Source organism: Mobula birostris, unplaced genomic scaffold (assembly GCF_030028105.1).
Source record: "Mobula birostris isolate sMobBir1 unplaced genomic scaffold, sMobBir1.hap1 scaffold_1073, whole genome shotgun sequence".
In the NCBI taxonomy this organism is placed as follows: Eukaryota; Metazoa; Chordata; class Chondrichthyes; order Myliobatiformes; family Myliobatidae; genus Mobula; species Mobula birostris.
The window spans coordinates 1-23,264 of record NW_027274114.1 but is presented as its reverse complement, the minus strand read 5'-3'; the positions used below and the strand labels follow the sequence as shown (position 1 = coordinate 23,264).

The following is a 23,264-nucleotide window of genomic DNA, read 5'->3' as shown; positions in this document are numbered from 1 at the left end:
TTTAGGACGGAGATGTGGAGGAACTGCTTTTCCTAAAGAGTGGTGAATCTGTGGAATTCTCTGCCCAATGAAGCAGTGGAGGCTACATCAGTAAATATATTTATGATGAGGTTGGACAGATTTTTGCATAGTAGGGGAATTAAGGGTTATGGGGAAAAGGCAGGTAGGTGGAGACGAGTCCATGGGCGTATCAGCCATGATCTTATTGAATGGTGGAACAGGCTCGACGGGCCAGATGGCCGACTCCTGCTCCTATTTCTGATGTTCTTATGTAAAGTTGGCAAATGCTCCTCATATGTTAATCCCTTCATTCACAGAATCATCCTCGTGAACCTCCTCTGGACTCTCTCCAATGACAACACATCCTTTCTGAGATATGGGGCCCAAAACTGTTGACAATACTCCAAGCGTGGCCTGACTAGACTCAGTATTATTTCCTTGCTTTTATATTCTATTCCCCTTGAAATAAAGCCAACATTGCATTTGCCTTCTTTACCAGACTTTACTTGTAACTGAACCTTCTGGAAGTCTTGCACGAGGACTCCTAAGTCTCTCTGCACCTCTGATGTTTAAACCTTCTCCCCATTTAGATAATAGTCTGCACTATTGTTCCTTTTACCAAAATGCATTATCATACTTTTCCCAACACTGTATTCATCTGACATTTTTTTGCCCATTCTTCCAATTTGTCTAAGTCCCGCTGCAATCACATTGCTTCCTCAGCACGACCTACCCCTCCACCTATCTTCATATCATTCACTATCTCTGCCACAAAGCCATCAATTCCATTATCCAAATCATTGACCTACAATGTGAAAAGTAACGGTCCCAATCTGACCCCTGAGGAACACCACTAGTCACTGGCAGCCAACCAGAAAAGTTCCCTTTTATTCAGGCGGTGACCAGTGGGGTACCGCAGGGTTCAGTGCTGGGACCGCAGCTGTTTACAATATATAATAATGATTTAGATGAAGAGATTAAAAGTAACATTAGCAAATTTGCCGATGACACAAAGCTGGGGGCAGTGTGAAATGTGAGGAGGATATTACGAGAATGCAGGGTGACTTGGACGGGCTGGGTGAGTGGGCAGATGCATGGCAGATGCAGTTTAATGTGAGGTTATCCACTTTGGTGGTAAGAGCAGGAAGGCAGATTATTATCTAAATGGAGTCAAGTTAGGAAAAGGGGAAGCACAACGAGATCTAGGTGTTCTTGTACATCAGTCACTGAAAGCAAGCATGCAAGTACAGCAGGCAGTGAAGAAAGCTAATGGCATGCTGGCCTTCATAACAAGGGGAGTTGAGTATAGGAGCAAAGAGGTCCTTCTGCCGCTGTACAGGGCCCTGGTGAGACCACACCTGGAGTATTGTGTGCAGTTTTGGTCTCCAAATTTGAGGAAGGACATTCTTGCTATTGAGGGAGTGCAGCGTAGGTTCACAAGGTTAATTCCCGGGATGGCGGGACTCTCATATGTTGAAAGATTGGAGCGACTGGGCTTGTATACACTGGAATTTAGAAGGATGAGAGGGGATCTGATTGGAACATGTAAGATTAAGGGATTGGACACGCTGGAGGCAGGAAGCATGTTCCCGCTGATGAGAGGCCACAGTTTAAGAATAAGGGGTAGGCCATTTAGAACGGAGTTGAGGAAAAACTTTTTCACCCAGAGAATGGTGGATATTTGGAATGCTCTGCCCCAGAAGGCTGTGGAGGCCAAGTCTCTGGATGCTTTCAAGAAAGAGATGGATAGAGCTCTTAAAGATAGCGGAATCAAAGGTTATGGGGATAAGGCAGGAACTGGATACTGATTGTGGATGATCAGCCATGATCACAGTGAATGGCGGTGCTGGCTCGAAGGGCTGAATGGCCTACTCCTGCTCCTATTGTCTATTGTCTATTCCCATTCACTGCCTCCTGCCTGTCAGCCATTCCTCTATCCGTGCCGGTATCTTTCCTGTATCGCCATGGGATTTTATCTTGTTAAACAGCCTCATGTCTGGCACCTTATCAAATGCCTTCCGAAAATCCAAGTAAATAACATCCACTGCCTCTCCTTTGTCCACCCTGCTTGTTACTCCCTTGAAGAACTCTCACAGATTTGTCAGGCAAGATTTCCCTTTACAGAAACCATGCTGACTTTGACTTACTTTATCATTAGCCTCCAAGTACCCCGAAACCTCATCCTTAATAATAGACTTCAATACTTTTCCAACAGAGGTTAGACTAACTGGCCTATAATTTTCTTTTTTTTCCCTTCTGCCCTTCTTAAGGTGTGGAGTGACATTTGCAATCTTCCAGTCTTCCGGGACCATGCCAGAATCAAGTAACTCTTGAAAGATCATGACTAATGCATCCATTATTTGTTGAGCAACCTCTCTCAAGACTCTGGGATGTAGTCCATCTTGTCTAGATGACATATCCACCTTAAGACCTTTAATTAGTATCCTGCTTTACATTACTGGCTAGTTTGCCCTCATATCTCATCTTTTCCCTTCTTACAGCTTTTTTAGTTGCCGTTTGTTGGATTTTAAAAGCTTCCCAATCATCCAACTTCCCACTCACTTTTGCTACCTTATATTCCCTTTCCTTGGCTTTGACACAGTCCTTAAATTCCCATGTCTGCCACGGTTACCTACCACTGCCATTTGAGAACAACTTCTTCTGAGGGACATATCTATCCTGCGCCTTGTGAACTATTCCCAGAAACTTCAGCCATCTCTGTTCTGCCGTCATCCCCGCCAGTATCCTCCTCCAATCCACCTGGGCAAGCTCCTCTCTCATGCCTCTGTAATTCCCTTTATTCCATTGTCATACTGACACATGTGAGTTATGCTTCTCCCTCTCAAATTGCAGTATGAATTCAATCATATTATCATCACTGTCTCCTCAGTGTTCCTTTACATTAAGCTCCCATCTCACTGCCAACCTCTCTCTCCCATCTCCTAGCTCTCTCTTCCTCCCATCTTACTCCCCTCTCTCTTCCACCTCACTTTCTCTCTCTTTCTCTCTCTCAGATAATATCCCCAGCCCCCCATGAGTGATATCTCATCTCACTCCCACTTCTCTCTTCCTCTTTCCAATCTTTCTCTCTCCAATCTCCCCTCTTTCTCTCTTTCCCATTTAACTACCCCCCTCTCACTCCCTCTCTCTCCCATCTCAGGCCCTCACGCTCTCGTCCATCTCACTTCCAATCTCTCTCTCCGCCTCTCTCTCATCTCACTCGCACTCGCTCTATCCCATTTCATTCCCCACTCTATCTCCTATCTTCCTCCCCCTCTTTTTCTCCCATCTCACTCCCCCTCTCTTCCATCACACTGACCTTCTCTCCCTCTCTCCCATCTCACTCATCCCTCTCTCTCCCATCTCACTCACCCTCTCTCTCCCATCTCACTCCCCCCTCTCTTCCATCACACTCCCCCCTCTCTTCCATCACACTGGCCTTCTCTCACTCTCTCCCATCTCACTCCATCTCTCTCACTCTATCGTATCTCACACCCCTCTCTCTTTCTCCCATCTCACTCATTCTCCCTCCCATCTCACTGACCTTCTCTCCCTCTCCCTCCCATCTCACTGACCTTCTCTCCCTCTCTGATCTGGCTCTGTCTATTTCTCTCCATCTCAGTTCCCCCCCTCTGTCCTCTCTCCCATCTTACTTCTCTCCCCTACCTCCCTCCCTCTCTCATTCTCCTCTTTCCTCTTCGTCTTTCCCCCACCCCTCCGCTCCCCACTCTCCCTATCCCCCTCCCTCCCCATCTCTCCCTCAACCCTCTCCCCATTCCATTCTCCCTCTCCCCCTCCCCGTTCCACTCTCCCTCTCCCTCTCATCCCCGTTTCCTCTCTCTCTCTCTTTCCCACTCTTCCCCCTACTGCCATACACAGACTATCAACACCCCCAGCCCTACCTCTGCGCTCCGGATAGCCTGTGTCAGTTCCTCCTCCAGAGTCTGGAATTTCCTCGTCTCCGTGCTCTTTGGGTCTCCCAGGCAGCCAGGCTCTCTGCTGTCGGATGACAGGAAGGCCTGCAGGCAGGAGCAGAGAGAGGGGGTGACCTCAGTACAGGGAGCAGAGAGAGGGGGTGACCTCAGTACAGGGAGCAGAGAGAGGGGGTGTCCTCAGTACAGGGAGCAGAGAGAGGGGGTGTCCTCAGAACAGGGAGCAGAGAGAGGGGGTGTCCTCAGTACAGGGAGCAGAGAGAGGGGGTGTCCTCAGTACAGAGAGCAGGGAGAGGGGGTGTCCTCAGTAAAGGGAGAGGGGGTGACCTCAGTACAGGGAGAGGGGGTGTCCTCAGTACAGGGAGCAGAGAGAGGGGGTGTCCTCAGTACTGAGAGAGGGGGTGACCTCAGTACCGGGAGCACAGAGAGGGGGTGTCCTCAGTACTGAGAGAGGGGGTGACCTCAGTACAGGGAGCAGAGAGAGGGGGTGACCTCAGTACAGGGAGCAGAGAGAGGGGGTGACCTCAGTACAGGGAGCAGAGAGAGGGGGTGTCCTCAGAACAGGGAGTGGAGTCACAGGTAGACAGGGACCCTGGGGAGTGTTGTAGAACAGAGTGACCCAGGGGTACAGGGACATGGTTCCTTGAAAGTAGAGTCACAGTTAGACAGGGACCCTGGGGAGTGTTGTAGATCAGAGGGACCCGGGGGTACGGGGACATGGTTCCCTGAAAGTGGAGTCACGGGTAGACAGGGCAGTGAAGAAGACGTTTGCCACGCTGCCCTTCATCAGTCAGGGCACTGAGTACAGGAGTTGGGACGTTATGTTACAGTTGTACAAGACGTTGGTGAGATCGCACTTGGAGTATTGTGTTCAGCTCTGGTCACCCTACTGCAGGAAAGATGCCGTTGAGCTGAAGAGGGTGCAGAGGAGATTTACGAGGATAAATTTATGAGGACTGAGTTATGGAGAGAGGTTGGACAGGTTGGGACTTTATTCCTTGGAGTGTAGGAGACTGAGGGGTGACCTTACAGAGATGTATAAAACCACCAGGGGCACAGATAGGGTGAATGTGCACAGACTTTTTCCCCCAGGGCTGGGCAATCAAGAACCAGAGGGAACAGGTTCATGGTGAGGAGGAGGGAGATTTAATAGGGACCTGAGGGGCAACTGTTTCACCCAGAGGGAGATCTGTCTATGGAAGGAGCTGCCAGGGGAAGTGGTTGAGGCTAGAACATTAACGACATTTAAAAGATATCTGGACAGGTACACAGAAAGAAAAGGATTAGGGCATGGGGCAAAAGCTGGAAGATGGGAATGTGGAAGCTTTTGAGTGAGTACAGAATAGATTTACTGGAATGCTGCCTGATTTAGAGAGGGTGCAGAGGAGATTTACCAGAACGATGTCTGGATTAGAGAGGGTGCAGAGGAGATTTACCAGAATGATGTCTGGATTAGAGAGGGTGCAGAGGAGATTTACCAGAACGATGTCTGGATTAGAGAGGGTGCAGAGGAGATTTACCAGAACGATGTCTGGATTAGAGAGGGTGCAGAGGAGATTTACCAGAACGATGTCTGGATTAGAGAGGGTGCAGAGGAGATTTACCAGAACGATGTCTGGATTAGAGAGGGTGCAGAGGAGATTTACCAGAACGATGTCTGGATTAGAGAGGGTGCAGAGGAGATTTCCAGAATGATGTCTGGATTAGAGAGGGTGCAGAGGAGATTTCCAGAATGATGTCTGGATTAGAGAGGGTGCAGAGGAGATTTCCAGAATGATGTCTGGATTAGAGAGGGTGCAGAGGAGATGCACCAAATGCTGTCAGTATTAGCGAGGGAGCAGTGGAGATTATCACGATGCTGATTGGATTAGAGAGAACGCACCTCTCTTATTTTTATTATTATTATGGATTAGAGAGGAGACTCACTGGAGTGCTGCCTGGGTTAGAGAGGGTGCAGAGGAGATTTGACAAAATGCTGTCTGTATTAGAGAGACAACAGAGGAGATTTACCAGGATGCTGTCTTTTTAGAGTGGGTGCAGAGAAGGTTCACAGGAATGCTGCCTGGATTACAGAGGGTGCAGTGGAGATTTACTGGAATGCTGCCTGGATTAGAGAGGGTGCAGAGCAGATTTACCAGAATGATGTCTGTATTAGAGAGGGTGCAGAGGAGATTTACCAGACTGCTGTTCATATTTGAGAGGGTGCAGAACAGATTTATCGGAATGCTGTTTACCGGAATACTGTCTGCATTAGAGGGGGTGCAGAGGACATTTACCAGGATGTTGCGTGTATTACAGAGGGTGCAGGGGAGATGCACTAGGATGCTGTCTATATTAGAGAGGGTGCAGAGGAGACTTGTCAAAATGCTGCCTGTATTAGAGAGGGTGGAGTGGAGATTTACCAGGATGCTACCTGTATTAGATAGAGTGCAGAGCAGATTTACAAGCATGTTGTCTGTATTAAAGAGAGTGCAGAGGAGATTTACCAGGAGAGGGTGCAGGGGAGATTCACAAGTATACTGTTTGAATCTGGGAGGGTGCAGAGAAAATTTACCAGAATGCTGCCTGGATTAGTGAGGGTGCAGAGGAGATTTACCAGGATGCTGCATGTATTAGAGAGGGTGTAAAGGAGATCTATCAGGATGCTTTCTGTATTAGAGAGGGTGCAGAGGAGATCTACCAGGATGCTGCCTGGATTAGAGAGGGTGCAGGGGAGATCTACCAGGATGCTGCCTGGATTAGAGAGGGTGCAGAAGAGATTTACTGGAAAACTGTCTGTATTAGAGAGGGTGCAGGGGAGATTTATCGGAATGCTGACTGGTTTGAAGACGGTGCAGAAGAGATATACCAGAATGCTCTCTGTAATACAGAGGGTGCAGAGGGGATTGACCAGACTGCTGTTTGTCTTAGAGAGGGTGCAGAGAAGATTTACCAGAATACTGCTGGATTAGAGAGGGTGCAGAGGAGATTCACCAAGACAATGTCTGTATTAGAGAGGGTGCAGAGGAGATTCAGCAGGATGCTGTCTGTATTAGAGGGGGTTCAGAGGAGATTCGACAGAATGCTGTCTGTACTATAGAGGGTTCAGTGAAGATTTACCAGGATGTTGCCTAGATTAGAGAGGACGCAGAGGAGATGCTGACTGTATTAGAGAGGTTGCAGGGGAGATCTACCAGGATACTGTCTGGATTAGAGAATGTGCAGAGGATATTTACCGGAAAGCTGCCAAGATTATAGAGGGTGCAGAGGAGTTTCACCGGAATGCTGTCTGTATTAGGGAGCATGCAGCAGAGATTTACCAGAATGAAGTCTGTATTAGAGAGGGTGCAGAGGAGTTTTACCGGAATGCGTGTCTGTACTACAGAGGGTGCAGAGGGGATTCACCAGAATACTGTCTGGATTAGAGAGGGTGCAGAGGAGGTTCACCGGGATGCTGTTTGGATTAGAGAGGGTACAGAGGAGATTCACTGGGATGCTGTCTGGATTAGAGAGGGTGCAGAAGAAATCTACTGGAATGCTTTCCATATTAGAGATGGTGCAGAGGAGATTTACCGGAATGCTGCCAGGATTATAGAGGGTGCAGAGTAGTTTGACCCAAATGCTGTCTGTATTACAAAGTTTGTAGATAGCGTGCAGCGGAGATTTACCAGAATGCCGTGCGTATTAGAGGGGATGCAGGGGAGGTTTATTGGAATGCTGTCTGTATTAGAGAGGGTGCAGGGGAGATTTATCAGAATGCTTACTGGTTTGAAGATGGTGCAGAAGAGATATACCAGGACGTTCTCTGTATTACAGAGGGTGCAGAGGGGATTGAGCAGACTGCTGTTTGTTTTAGAGAGGGTGCAGAGGAGATTCACCAGGATGCTGTCTGGATTAGAGAGGGTGCAGAGGAGATTCACCAGGATGCTGTCTGGATTAGAGAGGGTGCAGAGGAGATTCACCAGGATGCTGTCTGTATTAGAGATGGTGCAGAGGAGATTCACCAGGATGCTGTCTGGATTAGAGAGGGTGCAGAGGAGATTCACCAGGATGCTGTCTGGATTAGAGAGGGTGCAGAGGAGATTCACCAGGATGCTGTTTGTTTTAGAGAGGGTGCAGAGGAGATTCACCAGGATGCTGTCCGGATTAGAGAGGGTGCAGAGGAGATTCACCAGGATGCTGTCTGTATTAGAGATGGTGCAGAGGAGATTCACCAGGATGCTGTCCGGATTAGAGAGGGTGCAGAGGAGTCTAAGCAGACTGCTCTTTGTATTAGAGAGAGTGCAGATGAGATTTACCAGAATACTGCCTGGATTATAGCATTGTTTTATGAGGAAAGGTTGAGTGAGCTGAGGCTTTTCTCTTCGGACTGAGGGAGGATGAGAGGTGACGACAGAGGTGTACAAGATGCTAAGAGTTTGCAATAAGCTGAACAGCCAGAGCATCAGAGCATTTCCCAACTTGGAAATGGTTGATATGAGGGGACCTAATTTTTAAGGTGATTGCAGGAAAGTACGGCGGGGGTGGGGGGGGGTTTTCGGAGGGAAGTTTTATACACAGAGAGTAGAGGGTGTGTGGGACACCCCGCCAGAGACAGATGCATTCGCGTCATTTCAGAGATTCTTAGTTCCGTACAGGTGCATGATATGAAAACGGAGGGAGAAGGGTCGGGAGGTCAGCAGAAAGGCCTGTACTGTGCTGTTCTATCAGGGGACCCTGAGTCTTTCTAGAGGACTGGCGTGTGTTCCCCTCACTTCCCCTTTCTGGTCCACAATTAATCCCTTGGTCTCTCTGACGTTCGGTGAAAGTTTGTTCTTGTGACACCACTCAATCAGCTCACCTTTCTCACTCCTGTCAGCCTCCTCCTCACTCTCTGAGATTGTGAGATGTGGGGATGACAATCTTTACACCGTCCTTTCGTTTTGCGGTTGTTGCTGCAATACTGTACTCCAGTTAGAAGGAAAGGCGATCTCATTGCAAGGTACCGAAGGGCCAGATCGAGTGAAGGGGGTGGCGATGTTTCCTATCGTTGGGGAATCAAGAACCAGAGGGCACAGCCTCAGAGTAGAGGGACATCCTTCTCGAACAGAGATGAGGAGGACTTTCTTCAGTCGGATCTATGGAATTCATAGCCAGGAAGGGTTATTGGATATATTTAAGGCAGAGATTGATAGTTTCTTTTTTGTCAGGTCATCAAAGGTTACGGAGAGAAGCAGGGGAATGGGGTTGAGAGGGTTAATAAATTGGCCATGATGGAATAGTGGGATAGACTAAATGAGCCAAATGGTCTAATTCTGTTCCTATCTCTCATGGTCTCTTGGCTTCTGACAGTGAGATTCAGGTAACGAAGGGATTTGATTGCATCCTGTACAAGGGGCAGCTGAAACTCGTTCACACTCACCTCTCGATCAAAGTTCCCCTGGAACTCAGACTCGAAATCCAGCTCTTCCATGGGGAAGAATAGGTGCAGACTGGCTGGAGAGAGGGGGAAATCCGGACAGGCTTTCTGCATCTCTGATGGAGGACATAGGCTGCTGTCCTGTGGCTTCAGGAAGGGGATGGGTTAGGATGTTGGTAGTCAGAGATTCAGAGGTCAGAATAATGGCCAATACAGAGACAAGACAAAACCCTGTTACTGGAGTGAAACTCCCTCCACACTGTCCCATCACCCACTCCCGGGGTCAGACACAGAGTGAAACTCCCTCCACACTGTCCCATCACCCACTCCCGGGGTCAGACACAGAGTGAAACTCCCTCCACACCGTCCCATCACCCACTCCGAGGGTCAGACACAGAGTGAAACTCCCTCCACACCGTACCATCACCCACTCCCGGGGTCAGACACAGAGTGAATCTCCCTCCACACGTCCCATCCCACACTCCCGGGGTCAGACACAGAGTGAATCTCCCTCCACACGTCCCATCCCACACTCCCGGGGTCAGACACAGAGTGAAACTCCCTCCACACCGTCCCATCACCCACTCCCAGGGTCAGACACAGAGTGAAACTCCCTCCACACCGTACCATCACCCACTCCCGGGGTCAGACACAGAGTGAATCTCCCTCCACACGTCCCATCACACACTTCCGGGGTCAGACACAGAGTGAAGCTCCCTCCACACGTCCCATCACACACTCCTTGGGTCAGACACAGAATGAAGATTCCTCCACATCGTCCCATCACACTCTCCTGGGGTCAGACACAGAGTAAATCTCCTGCCACATCGTTCCATCACACACTCCCAGGGTCAGACACAGAGTGAAGCTCCCTCCACACCATCGCATCACACACTCCCGGGGTCAGACGCAGAGTGAAGCTCCCTCACACCAGCCCGTCACACACTCCCAGGGTCAGACAGCATGGAGAACCCTGACCTGTAGTGGGCTTCCTTCCTGTGGCTGTGGCTGGGGAGATAAGAGACTGGCATCAGTGATGGAGGGGAGAAGAAAGTTGTTTCTGGGGGAAGGGAGACTCTCCGTCTGTCCTTCCATCAACGCCGGGCCAGGAAAGGGTGCGGCTGAGATGGGTGGGTGGGGAGCCAGTGTTGGTGGCTGCTCCTGCCTCAGTTTCCACGTTAGCCTCTCGATCACCTTCTGTTTCTCGAGAAGGGCGGGCCGGACTGTGGACGGAGGCGATCGTGGCCGGGACACCAAGGGCGAGGGTGCCATCTTGGGCCCCGAAAGCTGGTAGGGCTTCAGACGTTCAAGCAGGGCAGGTTTTGTGCCAGAGACAGGCAGGCCACGTTTCCTCAGTTGCTGCCGTAGCTCGGACACCTGTTGGATGGTTGATGAGAAGTGTTAGTGCTTAGACATACAGAGCAAAAACTTCCTGAAGGCGAGCTCAGTAGCAGACAGAAACTGAAACACAGAAACAGACAGAAACTCAAACACAGACACGATACACAGACACAGACAGAAACTGAAACACAGACACAGACAGAAACTCAAACACAGACACGATACACAGACAGAAACTGAAACACAGACACAGACAGAAACTCAAACACTGATACAATACACAGAAAACATACAGAAACTCAAACATGGAGACGATACACAAAGACAGAAACCCAAACAAGGCCATGAGACACAGACACAGACAGAAACTTAATCACTGTCACGATACACAGACACAGACACAGATGGAAATTCAAACACAGACACAAAACACAGACACAGATGGACCTCAAATACATACATAAAACACATACACAGACACATACAGAAACTCAAACACAGACACGATACACATTCAGACACAGACTGAAACTCAAACATTGACACGATACACAAACACAGACAGAAACTCAAACATTGACACGATACACAGACACAGATGGAAACTCAAAAACAGACACGATAAACAGACACAGACAGAAACTCAAACACGGACACGAAACACAGACACAAATGGAACTCAAACACAAACATGAAACACATACACAGACATAGACAGAAACTCAAACACAGACATGATACACAGACAACAAACAGAAACTCAAACACAGACACGATACACAGACACAGACAGAAACTCAAACATGAATCCTAGACACAGACAAAAACTCAAACACGGACATGATACACAGACAACATACAGAAACTCAAACACAGACACGATACACAGACAACATACAGAAACTCAAAAACAGACATGATACACAGACACAGACAAAAACTCAAACACAGACACGATACCCAGATACAGACGGAAACTCAAACACAGACACGATACCCAGACACAAACGGAAACTCAAACACGAATACTGGACACAGACAAAAACTCAAACACGGACATGATACACAGACAATATACAGAAACTTAAACACAGGCACGATACATATACACAGACACAAATGGAAACTCAAACACAGACACAAAACACAGACTCAAAACACAGACTCAGATGGAAACTCAAAAACAGACACGATACTCAGACCCAGACGGCACTCAAAAACAGACTTGAAACACATACACAGACGGAAACTCCAACATGGACTCGAGACACAGACAACACACAGAAACTTAAACATGGACATGATTAAACATGGACAACGGCGTTCTGAGTGGCGGGACTGCGCAGGCGTGTGACGTCGGGCTGTGCAGCGCGGCAGATTTAAAAGGAACAGAGCCTCATAGAGCAGGCAGCGTAGTTTGCGGGCTGCGGAGTGAGCCGGGAACAGAGTGAAGACTTAAGGGCTTCGGCTCAACGGGCTCAGGCGGAAACAGGCGAGGCGAGGGAGGTTTGGCATTCATTTTCTGTTGTTATTTGAGGAGAGGGGCAGTATGAGTGTGAGGGCAGTTTGTTGTTCTCGGTGTTGGATGTGGGAGGCCCTGGAGTCTCCAAGTCTCCCAGACGTCTACATCTGCGCCAAGTGCATTGAGATGCAGCTCCTAAGGGACCGCGTTACGGAACTGGAGCTACAGCTCGATGACCTTCGTCTGGTCAGGAAGAGTGAGGAGGTGATAGAGAGGAGTTACAGGCAGGTGGTCACGCCGGGGCCACGGGAGGCAGACAAGTGGGTCACGGTTAGGAGGGGGAAGGGGAAGAGTCAGGTAATAGGGAGTTCCCCGGTGGCTGTGCCCCTTAACAACAGGTACTCCTGTTTGAGTACTGCTGGGGGGGACAGCTTACCTGGGGGAAGCGACAGAGGCCGTGCCTCCGGCACAGAGTCCGGCCCTGTAGCTCAGAAGGGTAGGGAAAGGAAGAGGAGGGCAGTTGTGATAGGGGATAGTAAGGGGGTCAGATAGGCGATTCTGTGGACGCAGTCCAGAGACCCGGATGGTAGTTTGCCTCCCTGGTGCCAGGGTCCGGGATATTTCTGATCGTGTCCAAGATATCCTGAAGTGGGAGGGTGAGGAGCCAGAGGTCGTGGTACATATAGGTACCAATGACATAGGTAGGAAAAGGGAAGAGGTCCTGAAAGGAGAATATAAGGAGTTAGGAAGGGAGTTGAGAAAAAGGACCGCAAAGGTAGTAATCTCGGGATTACTGCCTGTGCCACGCGACAGTGAGAGTAGGAATGCGATGAGGTGGAGGATAAATGCATGGCTGAGGGATTGGAGTAGGGGGCAGGGATTCAAGTTTTTGGATCATTGGGACCTCTTTTGGCGCAGGCGTGACCTGTACAAAAAGGACGGGTTGCACTTGAATCCTAGGGGGACCAATATCCTGGCAGGGAGATTAGCGAGGGCTACTGAGGTGACTTTAAACTAGAATGGTTGGGGGGTGGGAATCAAATTAAAGCGGCTAGGCGAGAGGAGGTTAGTTCACTACAGGGGGATGGGAACCAGTGCAGAGAGGCAGAGGGGTGTAAAGTGAGGGTAGAAACAAGAAGTACTATGGAGAAAAGTAAAAGTGGCAGGCCGACAAATCCAGGGCAAGCATTAAAAAGGGCCACTTTTCAGCATAATTGTATAAGGGCTAAGAGAGTTGTAAAAGAGCGCCTGAAGGCTTTGTGTGTCAATGCAAGGAGCATTCGTAATAGGGTGGATGAATTGAAAGTGCAGATTGTTATTAATGATTACGATATAGTTGGGATCACAGAGACATGGCTCCAGGGTGACCAGGGATGGGAGCTCAACGTTCAGGGATATTCAATATTCAGGAGGGATAGACATGAAGGAAGGGGAGGTGGGGTGGCGTTGCTGGTTAAAGATGAGATTAACGCAATAGAAAGGAAGGACATAAGCCGGGAAGATGTGGAATCGATATGGGTAGAGCTGCGTAACACTAAGGGGCAGAAGACGCTGGTGGGAGTTGTGTACAGGCCACCTAACAGTAGTAGTGAGGTCGGAGATGGTATTAAACAGGAAATTAGAAATGTGTGCAATAAGGGAACAGCAGTTATAATGGGTGACTTCAATCTACATGTAGATTGGGTGAACCAAATTGGTAAAGGTGCTGAGGAAGAGGATTTCTTGGAATGTATGCGGGATGGTTTTTTGAACCAACATGTCGAGGAACCAACTAGAGAGCAGGCTATTCTGGACTGGGTATTGAGCAATGAGGAAGGGTTAATTAGCGATCTTGTCGTGAGAGGCCCCTTGGGTAAGAGTGACCATAATATGGTGGAATTCTTCATTAAGATGGAGAGTGACATAGTTAATTCAGAAACAAAGGTTCTGAACTTAAAGAGGGGTAACTTTGAAGGTATGAGACGTGAATTAGCTAAGATAGACTGGCAAATGACACTTAAAGGATTGACGGTGGATATGCAATGGCAAGCATTTAAAGGTTGCATGGATGAACTACAACAATTGTTCATCCCAGTTTGGGAAAAGAATAAATCAAGGAAGGTAGTGCACCCGTGGCTGACAAGAGAAATTAGGGATAGTATCAATTCCAAAGAAGAAGCATACAAATTAGACAGAAAAAGTGGCTCACCTGAGGACTGGGAGAAATTCAGAGTTCAGCAGAGGAGGACAAAGGGCTTAATTAGGAAGGGGAAAAAAGATTATGAGAGAAAACTGGCAGGGAACATAAAAACGGACTGTAAAAGCTTTTATAGATATGTAAAAAGGAAAAGACTGGTAAAGACAAATGTAGGTCCCCTGCAGACAGAAACAGGTGAATTGATTATGGGGAGCAAGGACATGGCAGACCAATTGAATAATTACTTTGGTTCTGTCTTCACTAAGGAGGACATGAATAATCTTCCAGAAATAGTAGGGGACAGAGGGTCCAGTGAGATGGAGGAACTGAGCGAAATACATGTTAGTAGGGAAGTGGTGTTAGGTAAATTGAAGGGATTAAAGGCAGATAAATCCCCAGAGTCAGATGGTCTGCATCCCAGAGTGCTTAAGGAAGTAGCCCAAGAAATAGTGGATGCATTAGTGATAATTTTTCAAAACTCGTTAGATTCTGGACTAGTTCCTGAGGATTGGAGGGTGGCTAATGTAACTCCACTTTTTAAAAAACGAGGGAGAGAGAAACCGGGGAATTATAGACCGGTTAGCCTAACGTCGGTGGTGGGGAAACTGCTGGAGTCAGTTATCAAGGATGTGATAACAGCACATTTGGAAAGCGGTGAAATGATCGGACAAAGTCAGCATGGATTTGTGAAAGGAAAATCATGTCTGACGAATCTCATAGAATTTTTTGAGGATGTAACTAGTAGAGTGGATAGGGGAGAACCTGTGGATGTGGTATATTTGGATTTTCAGAAGGCTTTTGACAAGGTCCCACACAGGAGATTAGTGTGCAAACTTAAAGCACACTGTATTGGGGGTAAGGTATTGGTGTGGGTGGAGAGTTGGTTAGCAGACAGGAAGCAAAGAGTGGGGATAAACGGGACCTTTTCAGAATAGCAGGCGGTGACTAGTGGGGTACCGCAAGGCTCAGTGCTGGGACCTCAGTTGTTTACAATATATATTAATGACTTGGATGAGGGAATTAAATGCAGCATCTCCAAGTTTGCGGATGACACGAAGCTGGGGGGCAGTGTTAGCTGTGAGGAGGATGCTAAGAGGATGCAGGGTGACTTGGATAGGTTGGGTGAGTGGGCAAATTCATGGCAGATGCAATTTAATGTGGATAAATGTGAAGTTATCCACTTTAGTGGCAAAAATAGGAAAACAGATTATTATCTGAATGGTGGCCGATTAGGAAAAGGGGAGGTGCAACGAGACCTGGGTGTCATTATACACCAGTCATTGAAAGTGGGCATGCAGGTACAGCAGGCGGTGAAAAAGGCGAATGGTATGCTGGCATTTATAGCGAGAGGATTCGAGTACAGGAGCAGGGAGGTACTACTGCAGTTGTACAAGGCCTTGGTGAGACCACACCTGGAGTATTGTGTGCAGTTTTGGTCCCCTAATCTGAGGAAAGACATCCTTGCCATAGAGGGAGTACAAAGAAGGTTCACCAGATTGATTCCTGGGATGGCAGGACTTTCATATGAAGAAAGACTAGATGAACTGGGCTTGTACTCGTTGGAATTTAGAAGATTGAGGGGGGATCTGATTGAAACGTATAAGATCCTAAAGGGATTGGACAGGCTAGATGCAGGAAGATTGTTCCCGATGTTGGGGAAGTCCAGAACGAGGGGCCACAGTTTGAGGATAGAGGGGAAGCCTTTTAGGACCGAGATTAGGAAAAACTTCTTCACACAGAGAGTGGTGAATCTGTGGAATTCTCTGCCACAGGAAACAGTTGAGGCCAGTTCATTGGCTATATTTAAGAGGGAGTTAGATATGGCCCTTGTGGCTACGGGGGTCAGGGGGTATGGAGGGAAGGCTGGGGCGGGGTTCTGAGTTGGATGATCAGCCATGATCATAATAAATGGCGGTGCAGGCTCGAAGGGCCGAATGGCCTACTCCTGCACCTATTTTCTATGTTTCTATGTTTCTATGATACACAGACACAGATGGAAACTCAGACATGGACATGATACACAGACACAGATACAGACAGAAGCTCAAACATGAAACACATACACAGACACAGACAGAAACTCAAACACAGACACGAGACAGACACAGATGGAAACTCAATCACGGACATGATACACAGACACAGATGTAAACTCAAACACGGACATGATACACAGACACAGACGGAAATTCAAACACAGACATGATACACAGATACAACACAGATGGAAACGCAAACACAGACACAGACTGAAACTCAAACACAAACATAGACACAGTACACAGACACAGATGGAAACACAAACACGGACACGATACACATACACAGACAGAAACTCAAACATGGACATGAGACACAGACAACTTAGAGAAACTCAAACATGGAATCCATACACAGACAACATACAGAAACTCAAACACAGACATGATACATACACATAGACATAGACGGAAACTCATAGACATGGATGGAAACTCAAACACAGACATGATACACATACACAGACACAGATGGAAACTCAAAAACAGACACAATACACAGACACAGTTGGAACTCAAACATAGACATGAAACACAGACACAGACGGAAACTCAAACATGGACACGAGACACAGACAACATACAGAAATTCAAATATGGACACGATACACAGACACAGACGGAAACTCAAAAACAGACATGATACACATACAGAAACACAGACACAGACAGAAGCACAAGCGCAGGCATGATACACAGACTCAGACTGAAACTCAAACATGGACAAGAAATGCAGACCCAGATAGACACTCAAACATGGACAAGATACACGGATAAAGACAGAAACACAACTATGGACAACAATGTAGTCACAGTCAGAAACTCAAACACAGATGAAAACACAAAATCAGTCAAAAATGCAGACACAGATGGAAACACAAACAAGGACAAAAACACAGACAATACATAAACATGGACAAAAACACAACTACAGACAGAAATTCAAACATAGTCAAGAAATGCAGAAACAGATGGAATCTCAAACACAGACAAGAAACACAAACCAGAGAGAAATACATTCACGGATAAAAAACCCAGTCACAGACAGATACTCAAACATGAACAAGAAACACAAACATTGATGGAAACTCAAACACGGACAAGAAACCAGACACAGACAGATAATCAGTCACATTCCAGAAACCAGACTCAGACAGAAACTCAAACACATTCCACAAAACCAGACACAGGCAGAAACTCAAACACAGAAAAGAAACACAGACACAGATGGAAACAAAAACATGGTACAGAACTGCAGACACTGACAGAAACACAAACATGGACAAGACATGCAGACAAAAATAGAAATATACACATGAACAAGAAACACAGACACAAACAGATTCTCAGACACCGATAAGATCACTGACACAGGCGGAAGTGCAAACATGAACAGTAAATGTAGACACAGATGGAAACAAAAACATGAACAAGAAATGCAGAGACAGACAGAAACAAAAACATAGACAAGAAATACAGACACAGACATAAACTCAGATAGAAGGGAAATGCAGAGAGAGACAGAAATGTAGGCACAGACAGAAACACAATATAGACAATGAACACGGAGACAGACAGAAACACAATATAGACAATGAACACGGAGACAGACAGAAACTCAAACATGGACAAGATATCCAGACACAGACGGAAACTCAAAGACCAACAAGAGATGCAGACACAGATAGAAACACAAACACAGACAAGAAACACTTACACATATGAAAAACAGAATCACGAACCCAAAATGCAGACATAAAGAGAAATACAAACACAAAACAGAAGCACTGACACAGACAGAAACTCAAACATGGACACAATACACAGACTCAGACAGAAACTCAAACACAAACAAGAAACACAGGCACAGATGGAAACACATACATAGACAAGAAACTCAGACATAGACAGAAAGCAAAAGAAAGAAAGAAAAAAAAGGCAGAATCTCAAACATGGCATGGACAAAAACGGAGACACAGACTTAAACGCAAACACAGACACACAAAAGAAACACAGAGATGGACGAAACTGAAACATGGCCAAAAACGCAGACACAGACTGAGACACAAACACAGACACAGACAGAAACTCAAACACGGACAAGAAACGGAGATGTAAATGGAAGCACAAATAGACAAGAAATGCAGACAGGGTAAACTCAAACAGGTTAACACAAGCTGCAACACAAACCATGGAAAAGAAACGCAGACACAGATGGAAACTCAAATATGGACAAGAAATGCAGAAACAAAAACACACGGACAAGAAACAGGGACACAGAGAGAAACACAAACAAGGACAAAATATTAAGAAACAGGTGGAAACACAAACATGGACAAAATATGCAAAAACATAAACACCTGAAAGAAATGCAGTCACAGACAGAAACTCAAACACAGACAAGAAATGCAGACGCAGATGAGAAACAGCAGCAAGGACAAGAAATGCTGAAACAAACAAAAATATGAACACAGACAAGAAATACAGACACATATGAAAAACAGAAACAGACAAGAAATGGAGAGGAAACTCAAAAATAGACAAGAAATGCAGACACAGGCTGAAAATCAAATAGGACAGGAAACGCAGAGACAGACAGAAACTCCAAGATGGACATGATATCCAGACTCAGACGAAAACTCAAACACGTACAGAAACACAGACACAGAGAGAAACTCAAAGACCAACAAGAGATGCAGAAACAGATGGAAACTCAAACATGGACAAGAAGTGCAGAAACAGACAGAAACACAAACACAGATAAGAAACACAGCAACAAATGGAAACTCAAACATGGCAAGAAATGCCGACACAGAGGGAAGTGCAAGCATGGTCAGTAAATACAGACACAAATAGAAACAAAAACACAGACAACAAATGCAGACACAAACAGAAATAGAAACACAGACAAGAAATGCTGTGACAGGCAGAAACACAGACATAGATGAAAACACTAACATAGACAAGAAACACAGACACAGATGGAAACAACAATGCAGACAAGAAACGTAGACACAAACATGGACAAGAAACGCAGACACCGGCAGAACTCAAACACGAACAAGCAATGCAGACACAGACGGAAACTCAAACACTGACAAGAAACCAGACACAGACAAAAGCACACAGAGAAGAAACCAGACACAGACAGAAACACAAATACAGACAAGAAACCAGACGCAGACAGAAACACAAACACAGAGAAGAAACCAGACACAGACAGAAACACAAACAAGAAATACAGACACAGACAGAAATCCAAACACAATCAAGATACACAGACAGAAACACAAACACGGAAAAGAAACCAGACACAAAACACAAACAAGAAATACAGACACAGACAGAAATCCAAACACAGACAGAAGAAAACACAGACACAAATGTAAACTTTGTGACAGAAGAGAGTAGGCTGGAGATGACAGAAGGCAGGGAACAGGTCTCCTTGCCAGTGGGACAGAAACACGGACTCCACAGATGCAAACAGCCCTCCTTGTGCTAACATCACACCATCCCACATGACTCAGAAAACCCTCTCACCGTCAGGTCGTCCAGGTTGGCAGGCAGGAGTTCAGACCGGGGACAGCAGGGCACCGGGACGGCTGTCGGGCTCTTGGGCACTGCTGACAGGGGGACAAACGGCAGCTGAGGGGGGAGTGCTCTGGCAAAACCCACAATGCCATCGGGAACCAGGCTAGGGTCAGATGGGAGGGTGGGGGAGAGGAGAGACATAATTACATCACAACAGTACAATTGGGAACAATAACCCATTACCCAGCTTCCTAGTGTCCTGTCTGTAGAGAAGTATTCTAAAGCATTAAACACCAGGCACACAGTCGAGAGAGGGAGAGAGGGAGGGAAAGAGAGAGAGAGAGGGAGGGAGGGAGAGGGAGAGAGGGGAAGGGAGAGGGGAGAGGGGGGAGGGGGGAGAGAGAGATGGAAAGGGGAGAGAGAGGGGGAAGAGGGGAGAGGGAGGAGGTGGGGGAGAGAGGAGGAGGAGGTGGGGGAGAGAGAGGGAGGAGAGGGGGCAGAGAGAGGGGAGGAGAGAGAGGGCAGAGAGAGGGGGAGAGGGGAGAGAGAGGGAGGAGAGAGGGGAGAGAGAGGGAAGAAAGAGGGAAGAGAGAGGGAGGAGAGAGGGGAGAGAGGGGGAGAGAGGGGAGAGAGAGGGAGGAGAGAGGGGAGAGAGAGGGAGGAGAGAGGGGAGAGGGGGAGAGAGAGGGAGGAGAAAGGGGGCGGAGAGGGGAGAAAGCGGAGAGAGAGGGGGAGAGAGAGAGAGAGGGAGGAGAGAGGGGAGAGAGAGGGAGGAGATGGGGAGAGAGAGGGAGGAGAGAGAGGTGGAGAGAGAGGGAGGAGAGAGAGGTGGGGAGAGAGAGGGAGGAGAGAGGGGGGCAGAGAGAGGGGAGAGAGAGGGAGGAGAGAGAGGTGGAGAGAGGGGGGGCAGAGAGAGGGGGAGAGGGGAGAGAGAGGGGAGAGAGAGGAAGGAGAGAGGGGGAGAGAGGGGGAGAGGGGAGAGAGAGAGGGGAAGAGAGAGAGAGACGAGTAGAGAAGGCAGAAGAGGAGTGGTTGGTAGGGGGAGGAGGAAGTGCAACACTATGATGAGGAGAAAGGGAGGACAGTAAGGATCTCCCCCTCCTTCTGTCCACTCCTCCTCCTTGCACACATTCACCCTGCGGCGAGGCAGCGAAGGACTGAGAGGACATCATTCCCCCCCAACTCACCCCGCGGCTTGGATGACCGGTGTCTGCTGCTGGCTGAGTATCTGCAGCTGCAGGCAGAGTTGTTGCTGACGGAGGAGGCGCAAGTACGCAGCGTCCATCGCCACTGGACCCTCGCACGCCTTCTGGTCTGGCGGCACGTACTGATGGTACTTCAGCTTCCGCATCTTCGGCTTGCCATCCTTCGCTTTCTTTGGCCGCTGGGGGCGGTAGGTATCTGGCCCGCTGTGGGGGGCCTGTAGATGGAGAGGAACACGTGGTGTGAGAGAGAGGGAGGATGAGAGGGGGGGTGAGAGAGGGGGGATGAGAGAGGGGGCGATAGAGAGGGAATAAGAGAGGGGAATGAGAGAGGGGGTGAGAGAGGGAATGAGAGAGGGGGTGAGAGAGGGGGGTGAGAGAGGGGAATGAGAGAGGGGGTGATAGAGAGGGAATGAGAGAGGGAAATGAGAGAGAGGGATGAGAGAGGGGGTGATAGGGAATAAGAGGGGAATGAGAGAGGGGGTGAGAGAGGGGAATGAGAGAGGGAAATGAGAGAGGGGGTGAGAGAGGGGTGAGAGAGAGGGGGGATGAGAGAGGGGTTGATAGGGAATAAGAGGGGAATGAGAGAGGGGGTGAGAGAGGGAAATGAGAGAGGGGGTGAGAGAGGGGGTGAGAGAGAGGGGGGATGAGAGAGGGGTTGATAGGGAATAAGAGGGGGAATGAGAGAGGGAAATGAGAGAGGGGTGAGAGAGGGGGTGAGAGAGGGGAATGAGAGAGGGGTGAGAGAGAGGGGGGATGAGAGAGGGGGTGAGAGAGGGGAATGAGAGAGGGGATGAGAGAGGGGGTGAGAGAGAGGGAGGATGAGAGAGGGGGTGAGAGAGAGGGGGGATGAGAGAGGGGGGTGATAGGGAATAAGAGGGGAATGAGAGAGGGGGTGAGAGAGGGAAATGAGAGAGGGGGTGAGAGAGGGGGTGAGAGAGAGGGGGATGAGAGAGGGGTTGATAGGGAATAAGAGGGGAATGAGAGAGGAAATGAGAGAGGGGGTGAGAGAGGGGAATAAGAGAGGGGGTGAGAGAGAGGGGGGATGAGAGAGGGGGTGAGAGGGGGGGATGAGAGAGGGGTGAGAGAGGGGGTGAGAGAGGGGAATGAGAGAGGGGAATAAGAGGGGAATGAGAGAGGGGGTGAGAGAGCGGAATGAGAGAGGGGATGAGAGGGGGTGAGAGAGAGGGGGGATGAGAGAGGGGGTGATAGGGAATAAGAGGGGAATGAGAGAGGGGAATGAGAGAGGGGGTGAGAGAGGGGGTGAGAGAGGGGAATGAGAGAGGGGTGAGAGAGAGGGGGAATGAGAGAGGAATGAGAGAGGGGGTGATAGAGAGGGGAATGAGAGAGGGGGGATGAGAGAGGGGTGAGAGAGGGGGTGAGAAAGGGGAATGAGAGAGGGGGAATAAGAGGGGAATGAGAGAGGGGGGAATGAGAGGGGGGTGATAGAGAGGGGAATGAGAGAGGGGAATGAGAGAGGGGGTGAGAGAGGGGGATGAGAGGGGGAATGAGAGAGGGGAATGAGAGAGGGGGTGAGAGAGGGGGTGAGAGAGGGGGTGAGAGAGGGAATGAGAGAGGGGTGAGGGAGGGGGTGAGAGGGGGTGAGAGAGAGGGGGGAATGAGAGAGGGGGATGAGAGGGGGGAATGAGTGAGGGGAATGAGAGAGAGGGGGAATGAGAGAGAGGGTGAGAGAGGGGGGCATGAGAGAGGGGGTGAGAGAGGGGGATGAGAGAGGGTGATAGAGAGGGAATAAGAGAGAGGAATGAGAGAAGGGGTGATAAAGAGGGAATAAGAGAGGAGAATAAGAGAGAGGAATGAGAGAAGGGGTGATAAAGAGGGAATAAGACAGGAGAATGAGAGAGGGGAATAAGAGAGGGAATGAGAGTAGGGGGAGAGAGAGGGAAATGAGAGAGGGGGTGAGAGAGGGGGATGAGAGAGGGGATGAGAGAGGGGGAATGAGAGAGGGGTGAGAGAGGGGCTGAGAGAGGGGGAATGAGAGAGGGGGTGAGAGAGAGAGGGGGAATCGAGAGAGGGGGTAATAGAGAGGGATAAGAGAGGGGAATGAGAGAGGAGGTGAGAGAGTGGGTGAGAGAGAGGGGGATGAGAGGGGGTAATGAGAGAGGGGGAATGAGAGAGGGGAATGAGAGAGGGGTGAGAGAGAGGGTGAGAGAGAGGGGGTGAGAGAGAGGGGGGATGTGAGGGGG

At 48.6% G+C, this 23,264-nt stretch overlaps 1 protein-coding gene across 1 annotated transcript in view; it reads right to left on the bottom strand.

Moving 5' to 3' along the window:
* LOC140192290 (uncharacterized) overlaps positions 1 to 21,278 on the bottom strand; it is a gene marked incomplete at its 5' end in the record, with an annotated part of 28,943 nt that extends 7,665 nt beyond the window's left edge. Inside the window, 5 exons of the mRNA XM_072249950.1 lie at positions 3,903 to 4,019; positions 9,313 to 9,456; positions 10,288 to 10,686; positions 19,868 to 20,021; positions 21,046 to 21,278. Of these exons, the coding sequence (XP_072106051.1) occupies positions 3,903 to 4,019; positions 9,313 to 9,456; positions 10,288 to 10,686; positions 19,868 to 20,021; positions 21,046 to 21,278 (1,047 nt within the window). The remainder of the gene's footprint in view (positions 1 to 3,902; positions 4,020 to 9,312; positions 9,457 to 10,287; positions 10,687 to 19,867; positions 20,022 to 21,045) is intronic.
* Between the last annotated feature and the right edge of the window lie 1,986 nt (positions 21,279 to 23,264).